Genomic DNA, 12,517 nt, shown 5'->3' with positions numbered 1-12,517 from the left:
AACAGCCAGACTGTCAGCTATGGGTCGATTCCCACCAGATGGTAAACAACAACAACAATTCTGATATTGCCTATTAGCATGAGAATTTTGAAGGTTCTAGGTAGTCTTTGATCTTCTGCAGCAAGTACTTCAAGACCTCTTCACTGTCTGCAAGTAAGATTGAGTCATCTGCATGATATAGGCCAGTCTCAGTTAGCCTCACCCACCTTCCACCTTCTCATAGACTCTGCACATTAGCAACTCTGCCTCTACAGGTGTTCAAGGTCACCAAGGATCCCAGCCTCAAGATCCCACTCACCTTCCTACCTCTACCAGAACGGAGCTCCTGCTTCTCTCCAACCTGTTCCAGAACCAAACACAAGTGCTCCCTCCACAAGAGACCTTCTTACCCTTCGTAACAACATCCTCATGCCTCATTTCCTCAAGCATGTCACTGAATCCCCCACAATCTGCGTATCACTGTGAAATGTGGGCTTGGTGAAGAACATTGAAAAGACTGTGGACCCCTAGAAGAAGGAATAGATTGGCATTAGAAGAAATACAACCAGAATGTTCATTAGAAACAAGGATGGCAAGATGTGGGCTTGCCTGCTTTGGAAGAGTCATCACAAAAAACCTGTCCCTAGAAAAGGGCATCATGGTTGGTAGAATGTCAGAGAAAATGAGGGAAATCCTCAATGAGATATAGTGACACCATGACCACACAATTACTCAAACACACCATTGATCATGAGATGCTGTAGAACTGGACAGCATTGCATTCTGTTATCAAGTTGTTGTTGTTGTTGTTGTTGTTGTTGTTGTTGTTGTTGTTAGAAGCTATCAAATAAAATATGACTTGTAGTGACCCTATGAGACAGATCTAGTCCCTATCCTATCCTGGGCCGCCCTCATAATTTCTAACACCCTTGAGCCCATTGCTGCAGACATTGTATCAATCCATCTCACTGAAGATCTTTCTCTCCTTCACTGACCCTCTACATTTCTAAGCATTATGTCCCTCTTGAAGGAATATCCTCTCCTAACAACATGTCCAAAGCCACCCTTGCCTCCAAGGAGCATTCTGGTTCCACTCTCTCCAAGAAAGATCTGTTTGGGTTTGTTGGCAACCTGTGGATATTCAGCACTCTTCTTCAATACCACAGTCCAAAGGCATTAATTCTTCTCCTGTCATCCGCATTCATTGTCCAGCTCTCAGACGCATAGCTGAGACTGGAAACACTGTGGCTTGAATCAGGCTCACCTTAGCCTTTAAAATGACACCATTGCTCTTCAGGACTTTGGGAATATTCCTGACAGCAGAGTTACCTAATTCTCTAGGTCTCCTGATCTTCTGGATGCAAGTACCAAGGGTGTTGATCTTGGATCCAAACAAGATCAAATTGTTGACAATTTCAAACATTTGTCCATCTATCATGATGTTGCCTGTTGGTCCAGTGGTGAGGATTTTTGTTTTCTTGATGTTGAGATGTCATCTATATTGAAAGGTGCAGTCCTTAATTGTCTGCTGCAAGTGTTTAAAGTCCTCTTGACTTTCAGGAAGCTGAGTTGTGCCATCTTTGTAACATAGCTTGTTGACGAGTCTTCCTCCAATCTTGACCCTACATTATTCGTCATAAAGTCCATCTTCTCAAATGATTTTCTCAGCATACAGATTAAATAGGGATGGAGAGAGGATACAAGCCTGACGCTCATCTTTCTCAGTTTAAACCAGGCAGCACTCTCTTGCTCTGTTTGGACAGCAGCTTCTTGGTCTAGGGGTAGCCTTTGTAGAAGCATAATTAAGTGTTCTGGAATTCCCATTCTCATCAACAAGTCAGGACCAAGCTACTGACAACCAACACACTTTGCAATGTAGGGGGCTTTCTCTGCTGTGCAGTCTCTCTCACACTCATGTCGTCCATACACCCATCAGGACTGTGACAGTCAGAGGTGACCTCAAGATTCTCTGTAGCCAAAGTTTGTAGGTTGTAGAAGCTCTCCAGATCACAAGAGCTAACAGTGTTTCTGTAAAGATGAAAGCTCATACGTTAACCTTGTGTGGAGCTAATCAATCCGTCCCTCGCAAAACAGGACTTCTAGTTGGTTCCTTTGAGTTCCAGCTCTTGCTGAGAACTTGCCTTTCAATCCTACATATGCTGAATCAGAATCCACATTTTAACAAGATCCCCAGGTAATTCTTATGTTAAATATAGGCTATCCCACCAATGAGAAAGGAGGAGGACGGGTCTAGAAGCCTGGGTTGGGCTGTCCAAAGGTGAACTTTTACATTCTCGGTCTGGCCCAGCTCCTCCTGCCCAAGATGATCGACTGAGAACAGGTCACCAGCAGATGTGGCATGAAGTCTGCCCCAGGACCTGGGTCCCAGCTGGCACCATCATCTCACTCCCTCTACACTCATTCCCCTTTCCAAAACATGCCAGTGTGGCTACCCTGCCCACCGGAGCACAATATTAGAGGACATACAAGAAATTCATTATCCTGGGGGGGAAAGAGAAGACTCCCCTGGGAATCTGGTTTAAAATGGAGATTCTGATGAAAGTTCTCTGCAGGGCATCAAACCAGAAGGAAGCAGTTCCTCGCCCTGAGTGAAAGGTGATCAATGAATTAAAGGCCCCGAAAGAATCTAATTTTAGTCTATGTCCCCACTCTCGGCGATGCACATGGACTAATTATGTATCAATTAAAGAATGAGAAAAAAATGGATAAGTTCTGTACACTGATTTGAAACAGGTGAGGGAGAGAACAGTTTAAAAACGATATATGATTGGGTATTATTGTTATGACAGGAGTCCAGAGTGAAGGCTACATAGTGGAGTGCACTCGGGCTTGGGTGGGGGGAATTTTATTATACCAATGAAGGAATTTTTCTTTTACTTTTCAGAGAGAGGAGTGAACTGGGGGTGGGCGGAGAGGAGGGCAGGGAGAAAAATGCAACAATGTATGAATGGAAATCCAAAATCTCTGTAAATGTTCATTAAAATTAATATATATAAAAAAAGAATGATGACAGTTTCCTACAAACATTCCCAAGAAGATTACACAGAGGAAGGTCTCCATACCAGGAAAAGATGCATCAATATATCGTGTGTGTGTGTGTGTGTGTGTGTGTGTGTGTGTGTGTGTGTGTGTTTGATGTGTAGCATGCAACATTGACATTTTCCATGTGTTCACTTGATCTTCACAAGTAGGCAAAACATGTTCCCAGATAAAGAAACTGAGGATCAGAGTGGACCAAAGCTCTGACAGGGTCTCCTAACTCTCTTTCTAGAAGTCTGGCCTTACCTCTCACAGCTGGATTGCTCCTCTCTCAGAACATCCCTCTCTCAGGGCTTGAATCCATTTCCTTCTTTTCTTTGCCTCAGACCCAGAATCTTCTGAGCACACCTGCACTGGGTCCCCCTGAGGGTAGAGGCCAAGTGAGCTTCTGAACAAAACAAGCAAGTGGGGGAAATAGGGCTTGAACCTGGGCTTTCTAACTCCAAGTTCTGAGAGAGTCTTCTCAAAGCACATAGATGTGTGTGTTCATCACAAACAAACATGCTGGTCCTCACATACAAGGATTTTCCCAGCTTGTCTGCTTTCCACACTCCTATTCAGCTCTCAAAACTCAGTTCAAATATCCCTCACCATCATTGATTTATCCCAGATTCTTCACCGAACAGAGTTCTTTGCATCTTACCTTTTAAACAGAGCACTTTCTCAAGCAAATCCAATCCTATGTCCACCTTTGGGGAACCCAGCCTGCCCACCACACTGACTAGGGCGTCCTCTAGGACTGGACTGGCCTTGGCTCCTCCTCTGCCACAGTGTCCTGCACTGTGATCTCCCCACCAGCCTCTCCAAGTGCCTGTGGGACAAACTCAATTCATAGCAGATGAGGCCGTTTAACCAAATGCCACGGAAAGGGTGAGAATCACAAAAAGAACTGCGTTCAAAGAGCAAAACAGGCCCCTGGCTGCAGCTGCCTTCTGGTCTGCCCTGAACGTCGGTGGCCACACACCCCAGAACGGGACGCAGCCCCATCTCACAGCATCCTTGTGGCTGGTTGATCAGAATGGTGGTTGAGATCACAGGGTGCTCGAAAGCTGGCGGCCAGGCCTTTCTTCCCAGTCCATCTTCCGTAAGTTCCCCTGAAATCTGTCCAGCAGCACAGCAGTACTCAACATGAAATGCACTGGCCAGGAACTGAACCCAAGTCTCCCACGTGGAAGGTGGAGTTCTACCTTCCAACATTACTGCTTCTCTCTTCTCAGCCGCCTCCCACTTCCTGCCAGCTTTCAGGGGTCTGCTCGCTTCTCACAGTCTGAGGTCACTTGGCCTGCTGGCAGCCCTCAGGAGTCAGGCTCCCACTCTGAACTTCCCCAGAGGCAGAGGGACCCCACCACCACCCCCATGCCCAGAAAAGGCTTCCTGCCTCCCTACCATGTCAGGTGATGAGAAAGCGAAAATGCATTTTCTTGGAAAAACTTTCCTTTCCCCTCCTAGGGTGGGGCCCTAGACTTGGCAAGGCTGCCAGGTCATTTCCTGAAGTCTGGCTTATTCATGGATGGCACAAGAGGCAGGACAGAGCTGTTCACACGTCTGTCTCCAGCACAAGGTGACCCTGGACTAGGCGTGGCTATGCCTTTTGCTGGCCAACCCTGGGCTCACAGCTTCCATGTGCAAACACACACCAAGGCAGATAGACTAACGTCTTTGTCTGCATTGCCATCAGAGGGGAGAAACCAACAGAACCAAGAGCTTCCATCCGCGTTGATGCCAGCTCATGGTAACCCGCATGTGTCCAAGAAAAGCTGGGCTCCTTAAGCTGTCTGTTGTCGGCTGGCTTTTCAGAAGCAGGTGAGCAGCTCTTTTCTCAAAGGGTCTCTCGCTTCCCTGGACCCTCCCGCTTCCCAGCTGCCAGCCGAGTGCTGTGGCTGCTTGTATCACGCAGGGACCACTCTCTGGGTAAAGCTAAGTCCATGTTTACATGTGACATTTGCTCAACATCTTAATGGCCAAAAGGCCCTGCCAGAGAGACCTCTGGTACAAGATGACCTTCCTACGTGACAAGTCTCCAGTCCTCCCTAAAGTGTACCCCTGCCGCTGACCTGGAGTGCTGATCTCTCTTTCTTGATTTAACACTTTAGAGAAATTGCTGAAAAGGTAATAGCACAGATTGCCCCCAGCTGAGGTTTCAGAAACAGAAACCTCACTGCTAACAAGTTGTTCCAACTCATAGCAACACAAGAGCTGGCAGAGATGAACTGCTCAGTAACGTCTATGAGGCTGTAAACCTTCACACAAGCAGATGGCTTCTCTTTCTCCCATGGAGTAGCTGGTGGGTTCGAACTGCCAACCTTTGGGTTAGCAGCCCAACATTTAACCTACAGCAACACTAGGGCTTCTAGTAATGGAAGAAAGGGATGCAAGCAGAGGACCAGATTCAGATTCTTCCAGACGTGCAGAGCCTACGTTGCCATCAGGTGACGCATCTGAGCCCCCTGCAGGCAGGACCAGAGTCATTGCTTGTTCTCATGTCCACTGAGTCCTAACCAACTCATAGATGACCCTTCAAAGGGTTTTCAGAGCCTGTAAATTGAGGGGAGATTGCCCATCTTTTCTCATGGGGCAGCTGGTCGATTCGAACGATGGTCAAATGGGGGCAGAGGCCTGCAGAGAGTCACCATTCCAGATCCCAGAATTTTAAGTCCTAGATGGGTTCTTCTGTACCTGGGGAGGCAGCTGGAAGCATCTTCATTTTAGAGCTAAGACAGTAGATACATGAAGTTAAAAGGGCTTACAATCTGAGTCTCAAAGAAAGCCAGAAATGCCTTGTTACCTGCTGTGGACTGAATTGTGTCCTCCCAAATATGCACTGAATTCCTGGCCTTTGTAATCTGTGGATGTGACCATGTGCAGAACCTCGAGTGGCAAAGCTGCAGCCTGGGAGCTCATCAACCCCGTGTCCAACAAAAGCACTGCCGGCACCACTCTTACTAAACACCCTTCTACAGCGACCTCCTTAAACAGGCTCATATTGCTGCAACCACTGTGTCAATTCCAATTCCTGTTTGGGAGAAGTTTGCTTTTGTTATGGTGGCAAAGCCATATCAAAGAAGATGTACCCTAAATACAATCACTTCTGAGTTATCAAAAGAGCAGAGACACAGAGATTTCTATGTATCTATGAGACTCATCTACAAGCCAAAGAACCAAACTCCCAGGAACTCCCGTGGCTACCAGGAAGGAAGGACGGGGTCTAGACCCTAACTTGGCCTTTAACATGCTGAACGTTGAGAAAAAGAAATGTCTGTTCTTCAAAACCATCCACTTTGGGGATCTCTTGTTACTAGCAGCACTAACAAGCAAGACATCACCGGAAACAAAAGTAGTTCTAACTGATGCTTGCAGCTCTGTATTTAAAAAAAAAAAAAAATAATAAAATCCAGAATTTCTGGAAAGATTAGGGAAAAAGTACATCTGAAATTACTCAACTCTGGACGTTGCATGAGTCAAACTTTCCCTAGCTCATTGTTTGTATAATGGGGTCCACACTGATGGTTTCTTGGCGATTGATTTATCTAGACCTCATGACCACGACTCAAGAAAGAGTATTCGAGTCAGCTCTCAGGGAAACGCTGCCAACCTCACCATCAGGAGCCAATTGTGAAGAAGTCAATGTGTGCAGAGGTGCCAGGGGGCTGCAGGGACCCAGAGGGGAGCAAACGTGTCCAGGTTCAAGTCTTGAACCCACGGGGCAGAGGGCTTCCTCAGATGTCAACAAGACAACAGGGAAGGTGAGAACTCGCTCAGTTCTCTCCACTCTTAAAATGTAAATTAGCAGCTTTCCTTCCAAAGCCCCAGTCAGCTTCCTCCCTCTTGAACTACTCACTTTCCTGCAATCCTTCCAATGACATCACTGGCATGGGCGTTATGTAATTTAAGGCCACCACTACCACCACCACCACCACCTCAGAGGACTTCCCAGAACCCCAAACACCTCCAAAGGCAGAGCTCACCCCAGGAAACCCAGCACGAGTTGTGAACCGTTTCATTTTCTGTCCGAGTAAGTAAATGATCACCTTTTTTCTCTCTCGGGAGTGAAGGATCAGAGGGCATCTGTACTTCCTAAGAAAAGAAAGGAAGCTCCCTTTTATGTTTTATCTTTGTGGGCATTTTCTGTTTCCCTCTGCAAGTATGTGTTTTACTGACAACTGAGCCAGTTTTGTTGGGTGTTCCTGTTTTTCTAAAATGATGACAGAGGGCATTCAGAGCACCTCCTGGGGGTCCAGGATTTTTTTATCAAAGTGCTCTGGTCTGAGACGTGTCTGGGCAGAGGACACTGTCCAGTGGTACACAAATCAGAGTAGTCTTCCAAGGACTGCTGGCAAGATTGCATTAGTCAACGGCTACTGCATTCTCAATGGCTTGAACATAGTGTCTAGTATTCTTTAACATTTATATTTCCATTTCAAATACCTTTATCATCATCGCACCAAGGGAACTGGAGCTGGTGGGAAGAAGGCTGACTTGTTAAAAAAAGTCAGGCTTCCCTTGAGAAGTAGGTAGAAATGGCAAAATGGCATGCAGGTTTCAGAGAAAAATTGCAGAATCGTCTCTCTGGTCGAATTGCCCAGTGTACCCTCTGGGCTTTTTAAAGAAGATCAGAAATTGCTAATGATATGTTTCTTCCCATTGAAAACCTAAGCAGCCCTGGTGGTGCAGTGGTTAAGTGCTTGGTTAAAGGTATGGACCCACAGCAGGTCCAAGAGACAAAGAGGTGGCAGCCTCTCTTCTGTAAAGAACCTGAACCCTGGAAATCCTCTGAGGCGGTTCTCTCTTCTACCCACAGGGTCCCTGTGAGCTGGAACGGACAGTAGATTTGGGCTGTTTTTGTACCAAGCACCAGCTGAGAAACACACAAATGTCAGAGATAAGCGAAACTAATGAAAGGCTTGCACACACGGGGAGTTGTGGAAGAATGTAGTTCGGAGTACCAGCTTTGATCACGTGCTTAGTTTGAGGTGTGAGGACTGTAATGGCTACTATTTCTTCTGGTATATATACATAAAATAGTTTTTGTTTTGTCACTCATAAAATATAAACAAAGTTGAGGGGGAAAAAATAATGTATTCCTGAAAAAAAAAAGAACTGGAGAAAACTTTCTCCTCGCTGGTCAGCTTTGTAAACACCAGCAGTAGCTGGTAAAAACAAAAGCCTTTTTACAAGCAAACCCAGTGAGCGCAGAAGTGCACCTTGGCTGCAGAGAGTGCAGTCCCACGGATGGAGATGGTGTCCAGCAACCAGACAGGAGATGCGGTAGAGGAGAGTGTCCACTAACTGGGCCAGGCTGAGGCTGAAATCAGAGGTCAGTGCTGGGAGCATAAGTCCCTGACTTCTAGGCCAACAAGCAGACCCACCTCCCGGTGTCCGTTCCCTGGAGTGGCTAGAACAAATGACCATGAACTAAGTGACTTTTTAAAAAAATTCCAAATACTATTTTTTTAATATTGTTTATTGTGGTTGGAGTGAAATTTACAAAGTATGTTGTTCATTTTCTACAAATCAATAACTCATGCATGTTATGACATTAATTGCAATACACATAATGACTGATCAGCCATTCACACCACAATGACCTTCCCTTTACCCATTCTAATGTTTGTTTCTATCCATTGATTTTCTTCTCTTTCATTTTCTCTCCCTAGTAACCATACTAGATTGATTGCCTCCATTTATAAACTTTCCTCTAGCTTTTTGTAACAGTGGTCATATGCAGCATTTGTCCTTCTGTGATGTTTTATTTCATTCAGGACAATGTCCTTTAGACTCGTCCATGCTGTGTATGTTTCATGAATTCCTCCTTGATTTTCAGTGTTGCATAGTACTCCACTGTGTGAATATGCCATAGTTTCTCTGACCATTCGTTTCTTGATGAACACTCAGGTTGTTCCCATCACATTGCCATAGTGAATAATGCTGCAATGAGCATGGGTGTGCATATGTCTGTTCATGTCAAAGCTCTTAGTTGTTTAGGGTATAAACTTACAGGTGGACTTCTATTTTCCTTTTTTTTTTTAAAGAAATGCCAAATTACTTTCCATAGTGGTTACATCATTTTACATTCCTAGTAGCAGTGTATGAGAATTTTCTTAAAGCTCTAGAGATTAGAAGTGTAAAATCGCTGTCAAGGTTTACATCAAGATGCTGAATTCTTTCCAGTGGCTCCAGGGGAGACTACCCCTTTACTTTTCCAGTTTCTAGAAGCCATCCACAATCCTTAACTTACAGCCCTTCCTTTGTTTTAAAAGTCAGCAGTGTCACGTCCTCAGATCGCTCACTGACTCTGACCTTTCTGCCTCCTCAGTGACCCTTGTGAGGACATTGGCCATTTAGGACAATGCAGGATGTCTCATCTTAAGATCTCTGAGTCTCACTTGCAAAGTGACACATTCATAGGTTCCAAGATGAGGATGTGGGCATTTACGAGAGCCATTAGTCTGACAACCATAATACTCTTAAACCCAGTCTAAGGGGCACCGTCATCTACAGACATGACAGGTATCTGATGAACACAGCACCTTCTGCCTCTCAACTGACTATGTGCCCTCTTATGAAGACACAGGAACCAGGGCCTCCCAGACCTTCCAACAGCTATCCTTGCTGCCTAGGCATCCACATATGTTTCAGCAAACCCCACAGCCAGCAAGATGTGGACCCACACCTCTGTTCAAGGACACCTCCTCATTTCCAGTGAGGTTTGTCTAGAGAAGGAGCAGGAGAGAAGCAAGCACACACCACACCTGTGGGTCTCTTGAGCTCTCCATAGGGAGCTCCCTTCTCTCTCTTGCTTCCTTCTTCAGCCTCCACCACTAGAGGCTCCAAGACAGATAGGAGTCTCACTGCCAAGAGCAGGGCTCTCCTGGAACTCAGACCTCCAGGATCAGTGTCTTGTTCTCCTAGTAAGGCGGGTTCCAGGTGATCTCTAACTTGCTCCATGGCTCAGGAAGAGCACAGGAGACATCTCACTGGGAACTCTGGGCACTAGTGGTTTGGTGGTAGAATTCTTGCCTTCCATGCAGGAGACCCAGGTTCAGTTCCCAGCCAATACACCTCATATGCAACCACCACCAATCTATTAGTGGAGGCTGGTGTGATAACCAGGTTTCAGCAGAGCTTCTGGACCAAGAAGAGAGGCTTAGTGATCTATTTCCAAAAATTAGCCAGTGAAAATCCTTGTGGATCACAACATTCAGCCCATAGCCTATCACAGGTGATTGTGCAGCACCGGGCAGTGTTTCATCCCGCCGTGCACAGTGTTGCCATGGGAGATTCTATCTTGGGTCATGGACCACTCACTCTTCCCATGCAAACGCTGACCACCATGAGAACAAGGGCTGCTCTCTCTTGTTTATAACACATTTTGCTCTACCACCTGGCAAGGTGTTGCCACAAAGGTGTTCATTAAATATATGTTCAATTGTTAATAAAATTAATGGCCGCCTTCCTCCCATCAGGTGCTTCGTCTGTGCCAGGCATCACAGCACTCATAGCACCACCAGGCCTCATCTCAATACTACAAAAGTAGAGAGGAATCGTCAATGAGCCCAAGTTGTTCATGGCAAGACGTGGTGCTAGGATTAGAACTCAGGTTGCAAAGCCTTAGCTCTTTCCTTTATACTAGGACCCAACAAACCTTTCTGGTAAATGATTATATACTAACTATTTTCCACTTTGCTGCCACAATTCTGTCACAATAAAAAGCAGCCAGGAGCCAGTTGTTCACTGATCAATTGTGGCTTATGGGATTTCCTGTGTGTCAGAGTAAAACCGGACTCTGGAGGATTTCCAAGGGCTGATTTTTTCCAAAGTGGTTCATTGGGATTGTATGAAATACAACAGGAATGAAGGATAGCGTGAAACTCAATGTAAATGAACCTTGTAAGCAAACCAATATAAAATAATTTTAAAAAAGAAAAAAAGTTGATCATTGGTCCACTCTTCTGAAAGGATTCAGGGTGGACTGCAACCACTGAACTTTTTTTTTTTAAATGACTGCATTAATTATCTGTACCACTCAGGCATATCCAAAACAGCCCTATGCAAAAAAAACAGTTGCACTGTGTGTCAATAAAACTTTATTGACCAAAATTGACAGGGCCCATGCACTGTAGTTTGCTGGTCATTAAACTCAGTGTTGTTCATTTCAGGTCACTGTGGATGGCACCTCGAACTCTTCTGGAATTCCTGTCCCCCAACGAGAGTCAGCTCTTCCCTGAAAACTCCACATCCTGTGAAAATGCTCAAGGAGCCTGGGACCTGCTACACATGGTGCTGCCCATGCTCATCATCATCATCTTCATCGCTGGCCTCTTAGGAAACTTCTTCGTCTTGTCTGTCTTCCTCCTGCCCCGGTGGCGTCTGAACGTGCCAGAAATCTACTTGGTCAACCTGGCAGCATCGGACCTGGTATTTGTCCTGGGCTTACCCTTCTGGGCTGAGAACATCTGGAACCATTTCAACTGGCCTTTCGGGGTCATTCTCTGTCGTGTGGTGAATGGTGTCATCAAAGCCAACTTGTTTGTCAGTATCTTCCTGGTGGTGGCCATCAGTCAGGACCGCTACCAGGTGCTGGTGTACCCCATGGACAGCTGGAGGCGACAAGGGCGGCGACTACAGGCTCAGGTCACCTGTGTCCTCATCTGGGTCTTGGGGGCCCTCTTGAGTGTCCCCACATTCCTGCTTCGAGCCATCAGTCCTATGCCTGATCTGAACATCTCAGCCTGTGTGTTACAGCTCCCCAGTGAGCACTGGGCCTGGTATGTTGCGAGGATGGTGGAGTTGAATGTCCTGGGCTTCCTTCTGCCACTGGCTGCCATTGTCTTCTACAACTACCACATCCTGGCTGCCCTGCACAGGCAAGTGGAGGTCCACAGGACACGGTGGGGTGCCCCCACAGATGGAAAGACCACAGCACTGCTCCTCACACTAGTGGCCACCTTCCTGGTCTGCTGGGCCCCTTACCACTTCTTTGCATTCCTGGAATTCCTCTTCCGGGTGCAAACCCTCCAAGGCTGCTTCTGGGAGAACTTCTTAGACCTGGGCCTGCAATATGCCAACTTCTTTGCTTTCATCAATAGTTGCCTGAATCCAGTAATCTATGTCTTCATGGGCCAGCTTTTCAGGACCAAGGTCCGGGAGCTTTATAGGCAGTATACTCCCAGAAGTTCCACTCCCACATCTTCCACTCATCGGAAAGAGGTCCTCCAATGTTTCTGGAGGATTTGAAAGTGCATAGAGTCAAGAAGGTTGGCTTCCTTATGCATTATTTCTACATGGTAGAGAGTACTGGCATTGGCTGGACAAGAACCCCAGAGGTATCCACAACCTAGATACTGTGAATGGTGCCTTTACTAGCCAAGAGGACTTTGAAGATATGGCAAAATTAAGGCTCCTGGAGTGAGAAGATTATCCTGGATAGTTTTGTTGATCCCAGCAACTTTCAACAAGGGAAGCAGAAGGGAATATGACT

The 12,517-nt window shown here is 46.2% G+C and overlaps 1 protein-coding gene across 1 annotated transcript; it reads left to right on the top strand.

Annotated features, from left to right (window-relative positions):
* Positions 1 to 11,205: 11,205 nt before the first annotated feature.
* Positions 11,206 to 12,273, top strand: BDKRB1 (bradykinin receptor B1). The gene has a single exon (XM_006879188.1). It carries the CDS (start codon positions 11,206 to 11,208, stop codon positions 12,271 to 12,273), a length of 1,068 nt encoding a protein of 355 aa, XP_006879250.1.
* Positions 12,274 to 12,517: the final 244 nt, after the last annotated feature.

The sequence above is a fragment of the Elephantulus edwardii genome, unplaced genomic scaffold (genome assembly GCF_000299155.1).
Source record: "Elephantulus edwardii isolate Elephantulus edwardi_28Jun2011 unplaced genomic scaffold, EleEdw1.0 scaffold00002, whole genome shotgun sequence".
In the NCBI taxonomy this organism is placed as follows: domain Eukaryota; kingdom Metazoa; phylum Chordata; class Mammalia; order Macroscelidea; family Macroscelididae; genus Elephantulus; species Elephantulus edwardii.
The sequence above is the reverse complement of the archived record's forward strand: the minus strand, read 5'-3'. Positions and strand labels throughout refer to the sequence as shown.

Bases quoted from the DNA above. Each gene is read 5' to 3' on its own strand.
- BDKRB1 (XM_006879188.1), top strand. From the start codon at position 11,206: ATGGCACCTCGAACTCTTCTGGAATTCCTGTCCCCCAACGAGAGTCAG.